General features: G+C 42.7%; 1 protein-coding gene across 1 annotated transcript in view; it reads right to left on the bottom strand.

The window, feature by feature from the left end:
• The window catches only part of ss (spineless), a 29,612-nt gene extending 22,213 nt beyond the window's left edge, over window positions 1-7,399 (bottom strand). Inside the window, exons 1-2 of the mRNA XM_017161317.2 lie at window positions 7,331-7,399; window positions 5,210-5,696 (exon numbers count right to left, since the gene is read on the bottom strand). Coding sequence (XP_017016806.1) covers window positions 5,210-5,265 — 56 coding nt within the window. The 5' untranslated portion in view covers window positions 5,266-5,696; window positions 7,331-7,399. The remainder of the gene's footprint in view (window positions 1-5,209; window positions 5,697-7,330) is intronic.
• Window positions 7,400-16,998: the final 9,599 nt, after the last annotated feature.

The raw sequence follows: 16,998 nt of genomic DNA, 5'->3' as shown, positions 1-16,998 counted from the left end.
CAAAACAAAACAAAATATGAATAACAACAGTGGCTACTGTGCCGCTAATGATGCGCATTTGGCATTTTGGCATTGATCACTTATCATTTGGACGACCGGCGTAATTATTAAATATTATGTATCTGAACTCCATTTGCCGTTGGCATCCCCAATCGAAATTTATAAGGGGAAAACACAAAACTAATTTATCGTACATCTTAATTAACAATATTAGCGGTTGAAAATTTTAAGTGGACTGGCGACAAAAAATAAAACTATTTCCTCTGGAAAAAAGCGCCTAGTCATTAATAATCAGTTAATGTTAAAAATGTAATGCTAATTTAAAATTATTTTAATAATACAGTTTAAAATTTGAACAGTTATATAAATATTAATTTGAATTATTTTAATAATTTAAAAACCTATTAACTGTGGAAAGAATGCTAAACATTTTTATTTAAAGAGAAAAAGTTAGACTTTTTTTATTAACATTTCTTTATAGTAAAGTGTAAAAGTTTAAAGTTTTATATCCCGATAAACTGTGATAGAAAGTGTGAATGAGCATTAATAGTGACAATTTGATTTATTGCAGCTCATAAGATCTTGACTAAGCTTATAAATGTGCTATTAATTTTATTACAGTAATGCAAGCTGTGATTACATCAAATGATAGTACTAGTTATCACATTATCAGTGAGGCAGTTATGCTATTATTCATAAAAAATCCCAAATTAACATACATTTTAAATGATTTGTTCAGATAGCGCATTTAGGGGATAAGTGTCATTAGAAGTCCGTCTCAGTTGAGCTGCCACACTCTTTTGTAAGCTCAATGTCTGAGTTAAACGAGTCCTTTTTTTGGCCAGGGTATCATGCAGGAAAAGGTAACTAAAAGTATCACCTGCCTGGGACTGCTACCACCACCACCTCTCCGACGACTGAAAGTCCACCCCACAATCCTGGCCAGCCCCTTGGCGCTCCACTTCAGCGCACACTCGAAAAAGCAGAGAAACACACACAAAAATGCAGACGGCAACAGTGCGTCCTGGTTTTTGATCCTTCTCCTGGTGCTGGCAGTCCTATTTCTGCTGCTGGACTGAAACCCGGCGCCGTGGTGGTGGATTTTAATGGGACGCTTTGGGTTAACTCGAAATTCTTTTGTTTTGCTTTCGCTGACTAACCTGGGCTAGGCTCTCGGGGTTGGCCAAATGCAGGTGGTCAGCCGAAAGGAGTTTCGGTGCATTATGGATTAGTGGTTGCCCCGTTCGCCCCCGGGTTCACTGACACACACCCGATCTCGAACAGCCAACTATCCTGATCCGCCAGCTGATCCGCTGGCCAGACGGAAAGCCCGACAAATCCGAGCCCAATCGCTTGTAAGGCTCTAAGCGTTTCGACACCTCCCGACATGACTGATGCGAGGACCCCGGCCCCATAAATGGCAACAAAGTGGCAGCAGCGTCAGCTGCCCCGGAACGAGACAGCGCATTTAATGGCTGATATCGCCACCTCCTCGGGGCCCACTGCCGCCCAGTTTGGCATATGGAGCAGCACTATTTAGGCTTCGATACGCTGCATTACGCAATGGTGTTAATTACCAACACACGGACACCAGCCTGCCAGGCAGCCAGTGAGTGGGAGTGGGACAGGGAGAGATATACCCGCCAGATACACACACCGATAGACGGATGGATAATCGCCGGCAAGCAACTGAAGCGGACTGGCGGCGGTGGAAAACGGTTAACCAAAGACGGTAGCAAAGCATTTAAAGCCATTTTCCATGGCGTCCCCAATAGAAAATCGTCCATGAAAAAGCTTAGATTTCAATGATTTTTAGTTGCAATGTAGGAAAGAGCTTCAATAGAGATATAGAGCTTGAATATATTCCAGTCCCAAAAAGGATAACCGCCGGCATATGTCATTTGGTCTGCATACTTGTATCTTTTTCGATCTCCGACACCCCCTCTTCTGGGGTAATTAACTAAAAAGAATAACCCGCTAGTCGCTATACTTTTAACCCCATGTGAACCGGCTCCGATACCGCTGGCAAGGGCGCAGGCGCAGGCGCAACTAATGAGCAACCCACCACCATGGGCCATGTGGTGTCCTGAACTGACTCCCCCACCCAACGGGCCATCGCCCGCCGGCTGGTCAGCTCGTTTGACCAACATTAAATTGTGCTGCGACTCAGGAATTTAGGTGAGCTGTGTGTGAAAGCGGTCCTGGCCATATGGTCGGCGGATAGGGAACCCGAAAGCCGGGCCCAGACTCTGGCGATGAAAACATATGGCGCAGTGGGCTGCGGTTTTCCAGAGAGCGATCTTCTGGCATGTGGGAATACAACAATTCAACAATTCCGAAAGGTAATTCATCAAAAATTTTACAAACTAATTTTGCAGCAAGGGGAAGCGAGAGATTGAGGAGAGTTACAGGGATGGTAATTAACTTATCTTGCTAAGAACATATAGAACAAATTTAGAAATTGAATATTAAATTACATAGAGAAAATATTAAGCTTTAAATAATTTAAGTAAAGAGAGTTACTGCAGTTTCCTGCATTAATTTTCCCCCAGTTTTACCCCTTAAAAACTCTGTAATTACCAACTCCCTTTGTAAAATTCTTCTACCTCCACCAACAAGTTTTGCAACTCAATCAAAGTACATAAAATACGAGCGCTTGAACTTTAAACCTTTTCGCAAAGGCTTCGGCACCAACAACAACAATTGCAACTGCAACATGGCTAATTGCAATTGCAACCGGCAACAGCAACAACAAAAAACATGGAACAACGACAAATGCAGCTTGAAAGGAGCATTGTAAAGGATACCAGCTGCAGCAATCAATAACTTGGATACACCACACAACAACAACAATTGCCACATAGAGAGCATAAACAACGAGCTGATAATCAATAAAGCAAAAGCAGGACTCATATATCCATAACAACCAACAAGTGGAACCCCAGCGGCGAGGGGCCAAGGCATTCCAGGGGTCGGGAGTCAGGACGAACTTTGACTACTTGTGGTAATGGCCAACCACTCTCAGAAACGGATGCAATGGCTCCCAATTAAACCGTGCACCGAAGTGATTCCATTTAACAGGAAAAGAGAAAACGGAAGAACAGGCAAATACCACAAATTCCTAGATCTGGCAGATACTTACAACAAGCTTAAGGAAATACAGACTAAAAAATTGTGTTACCAACTTATAACTTTACTTTAAGTTTACAAATTAGATAATGTATGTAAATTAAAACATTTTAAAAACTAATTATGTGCCAATAAACGCATAATAATTTCGCTATAATTCTTTATAGCTTGCTGTAAAGTATCTTTTTTGTTCTGCTTCCATTTTGATACCCATTATTCCATTCCAACTTTTTATTGCTGAAAAATTCGTGCCTTCAATTGAATAGATAAGTTCCTAATAAAATATTTGCACGCGAGGCTCAAACTTGGCCAAATGTTATAAATAAACTGCACTGCCTGCCCATGCGTCGTATGCGTAATATTCGCAGTAGTGCGGGGCCGAGGAGCATAAAACAAAGGGCAGCTGCTCCCGGCCACTTATGAGCTCTATTAAAATGTTGTAAAAAACAGCAGAGCAGAGCTAGCTGGAAGCTCTTGAGAGCACATTTTGATCAGTTCATTAAAAAAATTTAAAAAATAAAAAAAAACTATGATCGGAGGGGTGCCGCAGAGCTCGGCACCCTAAAAAGAGTGCGGCCTCGACCTGCCCCTCGGTTAATTGCAGGTGTGCATTGCAGCAGGGAGAGGCAAGGTGACAATTTTGCGTCAGTCGAGCGCGGCAGAGTTCGGTGTCAGCTCCGAGCCAGGCCCACAGTCAGGGTCCAAACGGGGTGGCACTACGAAAGCCCCGCTTTTTTCATTTTGCCAACTGCAGTAAAGTGTAATTGTTTTTTGTATTTTTTTTTTTCCTTTTTAATTTTTGTATTAAGCTAGAAGGAACCGCGAATTATGTGACTGCCTGTCAATGGTGAAAAGAATTAAGTGGAAGTTCTTACTCAGCGATTTTAAAGGAAAGAGGTTTTTCTATATATACTAATTTAAGTTCCTTACAACAAGACATTGATGTTTATTATAAAAAAATATTGGAGTTAATAAAGAGTGAATATTTTGTTTGGTACAAACATATTATAATAAAACGACTAAAGTATGATCTAAGCTAAATACGTTACTTAAATAGGTTTTAAAACTATTGAAATAAATGTGTACACAACTCGTAGCTAATAAAGTTAATCAGAAAAAGAGTTATTTCCCCATTTGCATTCTCTATCTTGTTTTCTAAATCGATCCTCATTCCTCGCTTTAACACTGATAATGCATCGCTAATCGATTCAGCTTTTAGCTTCTGGTTTTCCTCGTTCTTCAAGGCTACATGGCCGTCCGATGATGCACTGCAGCTGATCTGAGCGTTTCGATCGGAGAACCTTGATTATGGGGGTCGCAACATTAGCGCATGGAGCGCAACCAACTGATGGTGGGCGTGGCTGGAGCGGCATATTTACCAGAGTTGCTCGCGGTAATGCGTGTCTTCTTGTATATTTATATATTGAAAACATCATGCTTGGTGCTGCTGCAGCGGCTAAGTACACAAAATTATCAGAAATTATGTGCACCTTGGGTCAGGCAGATTCCGATCTCCCCCAGCGAACAGCCCGGGGGAGCGGCCATCATCATCATCAGCACGGTCATCATGGTGATCATGGCCATCATCATCTCCATCGACTGCTCGGCTACTGTAATTTCACGGTAACCTGCCACGGCATGCATAATGCAAATCAATTTGCGGCGTAGGGCGGCCAAGGGGATTCCCCCGGCCCGAGGGCCAAGTCAAAAGAGTCAAGAGTCAATGGCGAAGGTGATTTGTCAACAAATGCCCTGCGGATCATTAATAATCGAATCGAGGAATGGATTCAAGACCAGTAGCTGGCGCAGGAGATTGATAGAGCCACGAGCGGCTCGTCAGCGGGTGGCGCCACAAGGTGGCAAGTGGGTAAGTGGCAAGTGCAGCCAATCGCAGCCACTCACGCGCATTGATTGAAATCTTTCAGTAATAACAGAGCCCCAAACCGCGCGTCCTCTCTTCCAACCTCCCGCTGCGCACTTGTATTTGCATTTGTATCTGTATCTGATTCGCTGGCTGTATCTGTATCTGAATCTTTGCACTGGGACTGGGACTAAGACAGGGACTGTTACTGGGACTCACCTCTTGCCGTTGCGTCGCCTGCGCTTGGTGGCGTAGACGGTGCCCAGCTGGCTCATTGCTAGGGCGGAGTTCGTTATGGTCGCCGTGGTGAATGATTTTTACTCTTATTATTTTTCGTATCAATTCTTTCGCTGTCTTCTGGCCCCTTGCTTGTCTCTTGTCCAGCAGCTTGTTTTCCCTCCTTCTTGTTTCTTTTTTGTATTATTTTGTAATTGGTTTTTATTTATTGATTTGGCTTGCTCTGGGAACACTCACACACACGGACTCGCGCACAGGCGCAGCCAGAAGCCGGGTGCGATCAGATCCGGAGAGATCCTGCTGCGGATTTCGGTTTCGGCTTCGGTTTGGGAGTCGCAGACACGCGTAAATTTCGTTTCTTCTTTGCCTCTTTGTATTTTATTTTTAATTATCATCACGCTTACATTTTGTTTGCTTTTTCATTTCTCGCGCTTCTTTTTTATTGCACTGTAGTTTCAGTTGGATGGAGCTATATGGGGGATTCGATGGGAAACTCGGATTTAGCAATTGAAAAAGGCTGGGAATTGCAATTGGCCAAGCACTTCAAATATTTGCAGCATTACGGATTGGGATCAAGATTTTTCCAATAAAAACTTTACGTTTTTAAATGGCCTTTAGATTTATTTTTGATTTGAACCAGATTGAAAGATTAATGGGTATTAAAATATTTCAGATTGTGGTATGGTTTTCTTCGTAAATAAATCTAGGAGAAATAAAACCCTAAATGGCAGGAAATTTATTTAAGTTAATATTGAGATTTTAATAAATTAGGTTTGTGTTCAAGCTTTTGACTATCAAAAGCAGGCAACATCTTAAAATATTTATTATTACTTTGATATTTTATTTAAAAACTTTAATTGTTAAAGTTTCTAAACAAAGACGATCAATAAGGTTTAGTTACTCAACTAAACTTTAATTAATTATACAATTTCTCTGAGCGTTGAATTATTATAATCAGTGTGCAATGAATTTTTACTCAAAAATCCAGCTTTACCCAACTCATAAAATAACTCTGAAATGCCGTCGGCTTGAAAATATAACCCACAAATCTTTATAAAGGATAATAATTTCCTTTTGTGGCATTTCATAACAATTTCAAGTGATATAAATTTAATGAAAATAATTTTAAATGATGTTAATTTACAATCAATAGTAGAAACTCATATCGTTTAAACTTCTATTAAAATATTTAGCTGATTTTATTAGAATAATAAAAAAGATTGTGTAATTTAAAAAAGATGTATTACATTTATAAATATTATATTATATATATTTATTTTTTTAAAGGAAAATTTAAGCTGATTTGTTATTTGATTTTTCAGAATTTAGATTGAATACTATTTTGGAAATTTATAACATAAAACATTGCTGTGTATCCTGTCAGTCTTGAATGCTAGTTTGAAAGCTACTTCAAAGTTGCAACAAATTCATTTGGCATTTCCCCCCTAAAAAATATCCTTTTTCAATTGCTTTTCAAATTGGCTCTTGTTGTTATTTTAATTCCGGCAGCGCCAATTTAGTAAGTTTATTGTTTTGGTTCTCATTTTCTTTGGCAGCACTTTTGCTTTTTCACTTGCACTTTTCAGCGGAATTGTTGATGTTGCTGTTGTTGCTATTATTGTTGTTGTTAGTGGTGTTTGGGTGTTGTTGGTGTTGTTGTGGTTGGGCTTTGGTTTATCAATGGGCGATGGCGATGACGACGCATGCAACGGAGGAAATCAAAATCGGCACGGAATAAAAAGCGCTAACGCAAGAACGGCACGCAAATCATTTGCGGCACGATCGACGCCGGCAGAGGCGCCAGCAGCAGAGGCTAGCTGTCAAAGTGACATTTTGGCACGCACACACTCGCACACATGGGAGCGTGGGAGGAGCAAGGAGTCAGGTGCCAGGAGGGAGCGAATGACCGCCGGCAGTCTGCACTTGCACTTGTCTCTTCGCTGCTCGCTTCCTTCCGGCGCCTTCGTCTTGCCGTTGTTGCGTGAGCTTGTCTAGAACTTGCAGCAGCAGAGCGGTGTTGCAGGTACAGGGTATCGCGTGCTGCGTTTCGCTTTTGCTTCTCCGTCACTTTTCACTCGCACACACACTCGAGCACACACGCACCTTGGCGGGGATCTGGCGACGGCGAAACAACCGTTAGGGAGCAGCGGCCACGTTCAAAAATCGAAATCGAAAAACCAACTGAATGAAGTTGGCAGGCTGAAAACGTGAATCAACTGGAAACAGTGTTCCACTGCCAGAAATAAGCGGAACGCAGGCATTTGAAACGAAACACTCGCGCTCCACCTCTCTCGCTCACACTTTGCCCCACCACTGGGTGGCTCACGTTCCCTCCCTTTCACTCAGGCTTTGGCTTTGGCTCTGGCTCTGGCTCTCTTTCGGGCGCGACTTGGCTGCGCTGCGCTACGTAAACGCTGTGGGATTGGGATTCCAATAGCAACTGAACGGCGCTCACAGCGAAACGAAAACCAGTCCTGGCGAAACACTGCGGAATCGGAACGCGGGCTTAGTGTGTTGTGGCCTGCTTTCCAGTCGTCCTGGCAACACGAGCGATCGCGTGGTGGTGCGGCCGCGGGAGCGAGAGGGAGAGTACGGTGTTCCATTGTCAAACGTTCCGCCGCTGCTGCTGTCGATGTGTGCGTGCCTGGAAGGAAGCGACCAACCAAGGCAGCCATCGAAGCCGCATCTCGCTCTCGCTCACTCGTTGCGCTCAAGCCGGCAAGGGGGCGTATACTCACTCACACGCGTTAGTGCCAGCTCTTTCCATCGCACAGCCCTTGCCAGACGAGATTTCGGCGATTCATCGCTCATCTCTTAATTAATTAGGCGGTAATTAAGTGTTATCAGTCCCCGCTATCACTCAATGGCATCGCCACCCCTCCCTTTCCATCGCTTTCGCTCTCCGTTGTTTTTGTATTCGAACTTTTTTGAGTCAGTTTTTCTTAGATTATCCCTTTTGCCTGAAATGCAAATTTTATTTGGTGTGACTAAAGCCATTAAGTCCATAAACATGAGCACTCACTTCGCGCTTATCGCGAATGATTTATTCACGTGTGCCACATGACAGCAGCAACAAAGGCAACCAGAACTGAGAGGCCGGCCAAGAAACCAGAAACCAGAACAAGAATCATATTCGCACATCTTCTAGGCGGCCAAAATGTCCGCACTCAAGCAGCCCATTGCACTTGGATGCGGGCTCAGACACAGAGGGTTATGTCTATGTTTTGGCCATATGCCGCTTCCGCCTTTTAACCGCAAGTCACAGATGGTTCTCGACGTTTTGTTCTGTTTTGGCATTAAATTCTCACCGGTACATATACTATAGTATTTCTATAATATTCTATAGAATGCTACCATATTATTTAGATTAAAAACAGTACCAAATTCTTAGGTACAAATATTATTTAATCAACATGGCGTATACGTGATTTAAAAGCTTTATTCCAGCACTAATACAGTTGAAGAAGTTGGAAGTATTTTTAGTGTTTAACCAAATTGTAAATAAGATCTAGAAAATATAACTTAAATAATTATAATATAATATAAAGCATTAAATAAATAATTAATATTATTAATGCTAAAAAATAAAAATTAAGGTTTTCTTAAAATAAGTTTATTTTTCTAACCGAGTATTTACTGTACCTCTTATTCGACTCCAGGAGGGGATTCCCTTGCCCTTTTGGTCAAAGAATGCAGCTCCGTCAATTATGTACATTGCGTGCAAGTATTCAATGCAAAGTTCCTAGTCTTGAGGCAGACGAACCAAATGTTTATCTAGCTAGTAGGCGAGTCTCCTGCCCAAATCCAAGTCCCACTAAACCAACGAAGGACAAAGGAGCCCAAGAAGCAGAAAGAGATGCTATGCCCCGACTGAGCAAAACAGAAGGCAGCTCATGTCAATCGCTGGCACTAATAAGTGCGAGTGGAGAAGCCAAGCTAAGGGACGAGGAAGTGAAGTAACCAGTTTACTTGCCCCTTGCCGCATTTCCCCCATTTCCCACCTTGCGGCTTATCAATTTACGCTTCAGCTTCAGTTTCGGTTTCAGGGAGATGGGCGCGGTGCAGGTGCATTTCCTCGCCTTCTTCAGATCACTCAGCTTATTGCACTGCCTTGTAGTCCTTATCGCTTGTGGGTACAGTAGGTGCTTGATATAAAGAAAGGAATTTAAGGATAATCTTAAAGAGGAAAAAAAGAATCAAGTAGGTTTGGTTTCTATGGTTTCTGATCCAACACTTACTTCTTGTTCCCAAAAAGCTATCATCGTTTTATGATTCCCCAAGTTCCATATTTTTTTATAAATATTTATTTGAACGAAATTCGTTATAGTTTTTAATTATTGTCCTTAAGCCTCCACTGTACCCTGTTATTATTTTATTGGCGGTGCTTGTTGTTCGCTGCTCGCATATCAATTTCGCGCTGACGTCCCTCGCCCCAGCAGGGACTTATGTGTGTGCTTTGTGGCAGCGGTTCCCCTCAATCCTGGAACTCCCTGCCAGCCTGCCTAATTTTGTAACAAGTTTCTTATTAACTCGTTTTTTTGCTCGTTGTCTGTGGCCAGCAGCTGCCCGGTCACATCAATGTCACTGCTGATCGCATCTAGACAAGCACTCCATATAGATCTATATAATTTGCCAATTAAGTAGGGGATAACCCTCCCCGGTATCGGGGACTGACTGACAACATTAGCGGACTGAACAAATACTTTTTGCGGTGCTCCGCAACTAACCAGTCAAAAAAAAAGGTTCATATGAAATTCCACAGAAGAAGGGAAGACCGTAATGCATTTCCCCATAATGTTTACTCCGATCCATTGGCGGCGCCAATTAAATATAATTATTCTATGAACATAAACAACAGCGTTGAGCTTAAAACAAGGCAAAGCCATAAAGACTAAATGTAAACAAAGTGCAATCTATGCATACTCTGTTCAACGGTGCTTGTAAGGTTTATTCGACAAGGAAAATGGTGTAAAAATGTTAACTACTGGTTTTTCTATGAGAGCCATTCCGGGGGAAAAAAAATAACCTAACTAGGCCTTTAAATTAGGGTTCAAATTAGGTTTAGGCTTAACTGTTTTATTACGTAAAATATTTATAATGATTTTGTGTTATATTATCAGCTAAATATTAAAATATTCATAGAAAAAATGAGTTAATAGGGAAAACGACAAATGGAAAATTAAATGCAATGTAATTTAGTAGTAAAAAGGTGTTTATAATAATATAAATATTAATTTGCAAAGTTCTTCTTCGTTGCTAACAACACACTTTGAATATAAATAAAATTTTACCAAGAGTAATTGACAAATTATAAGCAAATTCACTGGGTATTCACTGATTCAATCACCTGCCTTTGCAATGCCAAAACAATCAGCGCCAACGGGCTATAAAACGATGTTTACATTTAAAAAAAAAAAATGCAACTGACCAACCCAGTGTTTCAGCCAATTCCCACCCCCAATGCCGCCTGCCTCCGTCGCCGTTGCCACCGGACTGATAAGTAGCCGCAATTATAATTGCCGTTTGTGGCAGGCCAAAAATGGCTGCCTTTGTCAAACGATAAAACACTCGCCCACAAACACACATGGTGTGCATACACACACACACACACTATGAACACGACTAACAAACAAGTCGGCACAAAAATGTCATTTTAGACAGAAAACAGAACAGAACCCAGCACACGAACAACAAAAAGCTGAAAAAATGCAAACAATGGCCGCCAGCAGCAGCGGCTATAACAACCCGCGATCAATTGCGCGAGATAAGTGGACAACGCTGCCACCACCAGTTAGTGGTAGTACCATTACCACCACTACGGAAGGGCGACGACCAACCCAAGTGACTCCGGGTGTCCACCTTCCTGTCGCCTCCTGTGTTGCCCTTGCATCGCTGACATATTTCAGATTGAGCCCTGTCCCCCACACTTCATCCGGAAAGGCAGTTGTATATTTATTCACATTATATTTATTTCAGGGATTCACTTAGGCATGAGTCAAGGATATGTTTAGAATATGTATTTCTTAATTTTGTACAAAAATTGAGGAATTAGCCTATAAATTTGTTTATAATATATTCTTATACATTAAATAAGAATATAATATAATTACTTTTCAAAATAAACAATACAAAGTAGGACGTTTAGATTATAAGATACTATAGTATCTTTAGATGGTTTCAAACCGCATTCAGTTAAACAAGATTGTGGCTGTTTAAGATGTTTTTTTCGAGGTATTATAGCATTTATAGATAATCTTGTATAAGCAGTTTAATACTTTAAAGCTGTTAATATACAAAAGATATAAATATCCACTTATTGTTAACATCTTGCTGTCGTGGCTATATGGCCTCTGTGACTCTACATTTGTAGTTAATGCCAAATCGATGTGCTGCCTTCTAACCCGAATGTCTAATTATGCGAATGTCAATCTTTGTCGGCGGATTGGGGCTTCCTTGATTCGGGATTCGATTTCCGATGGCCTGGCCGAGATTTTCCAGCGAATGCCACAGACCAAACACAATATGATTTACGAGTCGATGCGGCTAACGGATACGAGACGAGAGTCGGGGCTGGGGAGCCAGCTTGGTCTCGGAATGGTCAAGCGGTATCTGAAACAGTTAATCGGCAGCAAAATTAATAAATCCGTTGAGTTTAATAGAGTTCAAACAGCGAGGAGAACGCACGGCGCACAAAGCGAAAGGCCTGGTCAGTCACCGATACGCAGTCCCAGTCGAAGTTGCAGTTTTTACCTGGATCTCTGAGGCTGAAAGCTGGAGCTAAAGTTGGAGCTGGAGCTGGAGCTGCCTTTGGGGTCAACGCCGCTGAGATGTTCCCAGAAAGATCAGCAAATGAAGATCTCAATGGGCAGGCCGAGCTGGCTGGGCCATTCGACTGGCTGCTCCTCGTCTAGGCCATGCGCTCGAATAAATTCAATCTAAATTGTAAGTTTGTTTAGCTGGAGGAGCTGGAGGAGGCCGGGCAGGGGCAGCGGTGCAATAACAATAATAATAATAATGCAGCCAAAAGAAAGAGAGATGTTCGTTCGCAGGCCGCCGCCGAACAAACCAAATTAATCGACCGGACTCGACTCCGAGTCGTAAGTCCCAAGTCCCAACAAAAACCGGCCAGCCAAGCGCCTCTTTAGAGCCCAGCAACAAACAACAGGCTCAACTTTGGCTATTTTCGGGGCGCAAATAAGATTGATCTTTTGTAACTTCCATGCTGCTTCTCGAACCCTCTCCAGGCCCCGCGTCCTCAGCAGCGGTAATTTGTTATCGCGATGATTTATGAACCATTGGAGACTCCGGGCCCAGCAGTTTAGTGGGTGTTTACACAAGCCACAGCCAGGCGGAGGACAGAGACGAGGGCGGGGATAGTAGAGCCTGATTCTAATACCCGAGATCGCCCCAAGGTTAATCCAAACACTAGATGGCGCTGCCTGCTCCTTGATGGATTTGTTGTAAGCCCAAAAAAATGGACAAAGGAATCGGGAGTCACAGATATGTGTATCGACAAGGGAATATCCTGCTTTACCCTGTGCTTAAAATTAACAGATAGGGCTTGGAAAATCCAATACAATATGTTTTTTGATATTAAAAATGGAGTAACTGCCATTTCCAAGAAGTTATACATGAGAGGAGCTTTAAATACATTCTCCTTATAAAGCGACAGATAGTTTAAGTTTAATATGTTTCATAGATCCTATAATTTTTTGTTAAATAACCCCTATACCCTTAACATCCAAAGTACAGGGTACACCAAGAAAACCCCCTATTCAATTCGTAGCAAACACTGAGGAACCGCAGTCAGGTCCAGAGAGTGCGATGTGAATCGCCTGGCACGTTTCCGCATTTTCCTGGCTCCAGCTCCAGCTCTGGTTTGTGTAGCCAACATATTTATCCTCCTTCCTCCCGCTCTCAGTGCCCTTCATCCTGATCAATGGCAGCAGCCGCGGGGCCACAAAATGATATTGTAGCTCTATATTATGGAAGTATTTAAGGTTCTAAACGATTCAATCTCTGGCTCTGCCAGCACTGAGAGAACTGTCTGCGAAGAAGTGCGTCGCCAGATTCCTTTACTCGAGCAGAGTTTCTTCCTGTGCAGCAGCATGGACTCTGATGTCTAAATAGGCAAACGGGGAAAACGTTTTTATTTATGCCCGAGCCGAGGATATACAAATTGCCTGGGTCCGGGGCAAAACAAGTCGAGAGCGGGCGTGGGCGATAATTGAGAATTTATTCGATGCGTTCTGGGGCGACGTTTATGTGGCCTAAGTGCTCTGCTTCCTGTTCGCGGATCTCCAAGCCGAGGCTTTGGGATCTCTCTCGTGGCCACCTGTCGCGCCTGCGCGGCACCCATTAATCAGGGCCCAAAAAAATACACGTATTCAATAAACTGCTCTTAATGATAACCCAAAGTTCCGTAATCTGTTTTAGGTGGATCCGAATTGTCAACATAATTGCCGCTGATGGAAAACACCAGCAGCCAAAGCGTCGGGGCTAATGGCTCCAAATAACAATGATTAAGATGCCAAAGTATACCAGGACCCTGGTCCCAGCCCGGCCCAACTCATCCAAATTCATCCCATCCCATTCAAACCCATCCGAGAGGCACTCGGTAGTATGAGTCAAGCTCCGCCGGCGGCAGATCGTCGTAGCAGCGTCGCGCGAAACTCGAGATCGTATCGGGAGAATCGCAGAGATCCTCGGTGGAGTCGCTGGCCAGGCCGAAACCTGTTGACATTGATATTGCCATTGATATTGGTGTATGGGTAATGGTATTAATATTGGTATTGCTATTGCTTCTCCCTCCGCGATGCATACGTAATGCGTACATGGCCCCAGTTGTTGGCAGGTGCGTAGTCTGATAGGGGGCAGCTACCGATGGGGAAGGTGAGATCAGGGGAATGAATCGCCCTTCAGTAAGCTGATTACGTCAACAAGAGCTAAGTACGGCAAGGAGGGATAAGTAGGGATTCTAAAAGTGATAATATTAGTGTGGAGGCACTGTAGGATTAATCCTAATTAATTGTAAAATATAAAGAAAAATGATTCCAAGTAGCTTTAAAGTTTCTTTACCATTCTAATAGGGATCAAAGCTTAATCCCCAATCCCATCTACGCCTCTGACTCGTTCGATTCCCGATCTGCGGCCTGGCACACGTCTATCATCAGCTCCACTGGCTGTGATGTGACCTCAGTGGTTCTCACGTTGCGAGGGTGTATATCGGCGGTGGTGTCGGTGACGGTAACCCGATGACTTGTGCATTCTTTTACGGCTAATTTAACCGATTAGCAAGCTGTCGTCCCCCCCAGAGACATGAGTTTTGAGTTGAGAGTGGCGAGTTTTGCGGTTTGGCCGTCAGCCACTGCCACTGCATGGTTTCAGCCAGCTTTGGTTTTAGCTTAATTCAGTTTGTCTTGGCCTGGCTTGTGCGTGGGGCTTGGTGCGAAGTAACCGATATATTCGACGCCCACACACGTTGTCAGTTTGGTGCAAACAGAGGAGCGGGAGAAGGGGGCTAGTCTCGCACGACTCGCAGCGGGGTTGACTCGAATGCAAAATAGCTGACAAATGGCAATTGCAAGCGATTCCAAAATGGTCGAAGGGTGAACGTGGACATGGGTGGATTGGGTGGCTTCGGTGGTTGCTTGCCTTGATGATGGCCATTAGCCGCCGATTTGAATGCCCCTAATCATGGGTTTATGCTAGCCAGCCAGCGTCTGTCACGCCTTTTTGGCGCCCACTATCAGGTCAGGAGAAAACCGTTTAAGCAAAAAACCAAAGACCACAAAAACAACCACAAACAAAAAAAAAAAGTACAAAAAATGGCAGAGAAAAAATGGGAATGGCGAAAGAAGAGTATGTACATAGAAATGACTGCAATTTTTCAGCGCTTAAAAATCACATTAATTAGCGTTCATGTTTTGTGCACTCCAAATGGCGAGCGGTACACACACACACACTCTCAAACACAACATATGAATTATAAATTATAAATTTATTCTCACTCCAATTATCAACAAAGTTAAGCATACGCCTAGTTGCACTTTCAGCAATAAATAATTGCGCCAAGAAACAGAGGAAAAAAATTATATTTAAACACAACTTAAAATGCAAATTTCAGCATGCAAGCAGGGGCGTAGTCCGGCTCCTTGCCCCCTGTCCCCCCCCTTGACCAACTCATTACTGTTGAAAGCCCAAAGAAAGAGGTATTTCTTCGCTCGCCTAATTGCCACTGGAGCCGGAGGGGGTTTAAAAAGCGGAGGGGTGGCGGCAATGGTCAGTCAGCAAAAGAAATTATTTTGCATTCGTAATTACCAAGGCATAGTAAAAAAAAAAAAAAGATAATGATAAGCCGATAAGCCCGGGGCAAGTTTACTACTTGGTCTGATTTTCATTAAAGAATTTCTCATGGGTAGGAATTTGATTTCAGAGTTAGATTAATATTTATTTTAAAAATAAGACAAGTTTTTAATTTTTAAAAATTGTCTTGAGATCATAACAATTTGAGTTAAAAGTCCTTTACCTACTGGTTAAATAAATTTTGAATTTTTCTAAGTTAAAGATGGATATATTATGGCTATATTAAAAACTCCCCTGGCTCTTTTTTATTTTTATTAAAATTCATGGAAGTTTATTTCTTCCTTTTTCACAAGAGCATTCCAATTTAGAAATTTTGCTTGCTAATTAATTGTAACGTTCAAATAATAAGCATTTTGTTTGCTTAATTATTAAATATATCCTTGCAGAAGATAATGATCTACTTTTTATCAGGTTCTCCTTCTTGAGAGGGAATGTACAAGCGGTGGCAAACTTGAGGCCAAGGCACCCCACCATCCACAATTAGGCAGGGCACTTTAAGACAGCTTAATGGTTTGATTATCCCAGGCGACCCTTTTATTCCATTTGCCTGTGTGAGCCCTACGCTATATGTCTATATGCCATTCAATGATAATGCCGAGGCCCTGGGCCAGGCGCTAAGCTAGGGCCCGGATCTTATCGCAATGCAAATTTCAGGAGCATAATTCAGCTAATCATAAGAGGCCATGTCGAAATTTAACAAGCTCCGGCGAGAAGTCATAGGGATACCGACACCTCCCGCTCCCCGCCTGCTCGCGGCCTCCGGCTAATGCCAGACGATGGCATGCGTGCCGGGTTATGCTAATGGTCCGATCTCAGATCCCAGATCCCAGAGAGAAATGCGAGGTAAACCCGACTCGAGTTCGGGCTTAAAATGCAATTCAGCGGAGAAATTAATTTAAAAAGCGTTGCAATAAGAGCAAACAAAAGAAATTAAATAAAATGTGTAATAATCGCAGGCCGCGGACGAAGACGGAGTCGGCGACGGAGTCCCCGTTGGTTCCAAGGCCCCCCCTCCAATGGCCGCACCTGTCTGCCGTCTGTTACCTCCTCGGCGCAATTCATAAATCATTCCGAAAATTATGACTTTATTTTTAAACATTTTCTTTTGCTTTTTATTTGCGCATTTTTATTCGAAAATTATTTTCTGGCCGGGCAGAGCAGGGTAGGCACGGTTAGGTGTGCCCCGAGGTTCAGGTGGGTCTCTCCCCAAGTCGTTCTGCCTGTGAAAATAATATAACAAAAGAGAGTAAGGTATATTAGCTAGTGAACCTTTTTTATGACATTTTAATTGTCAGTCGGAGTGGCAGAGTGCAAGGCTGCCAAGTTCTCTCATTACAAATGCAAATGCAAAAATCATGTTTACTCAAAATGAAAATTAAACTAAATGCATTTTTACGCTCTTGCGG

This window comes from Drosophila kikkawai, chromosome 3R (assembly GCF_030179895.1).
Source record: "Drosophila kikkawai strain 14028-0561.14 chromosome 3R, DkikHiC1v2, whole genome shotgun sequence".
Classification (NCBI taxonomy): Eukaryota; Metazoa; Arthropoda; class Insecta; order Diptera; family Drosophilidae; genus Drosophila; species Drosophila kikkawai.
Note: the sequence above shows the minus strand (reverse complement) of the source record. Positions and strands in the feature narration are given on the sequence as shown.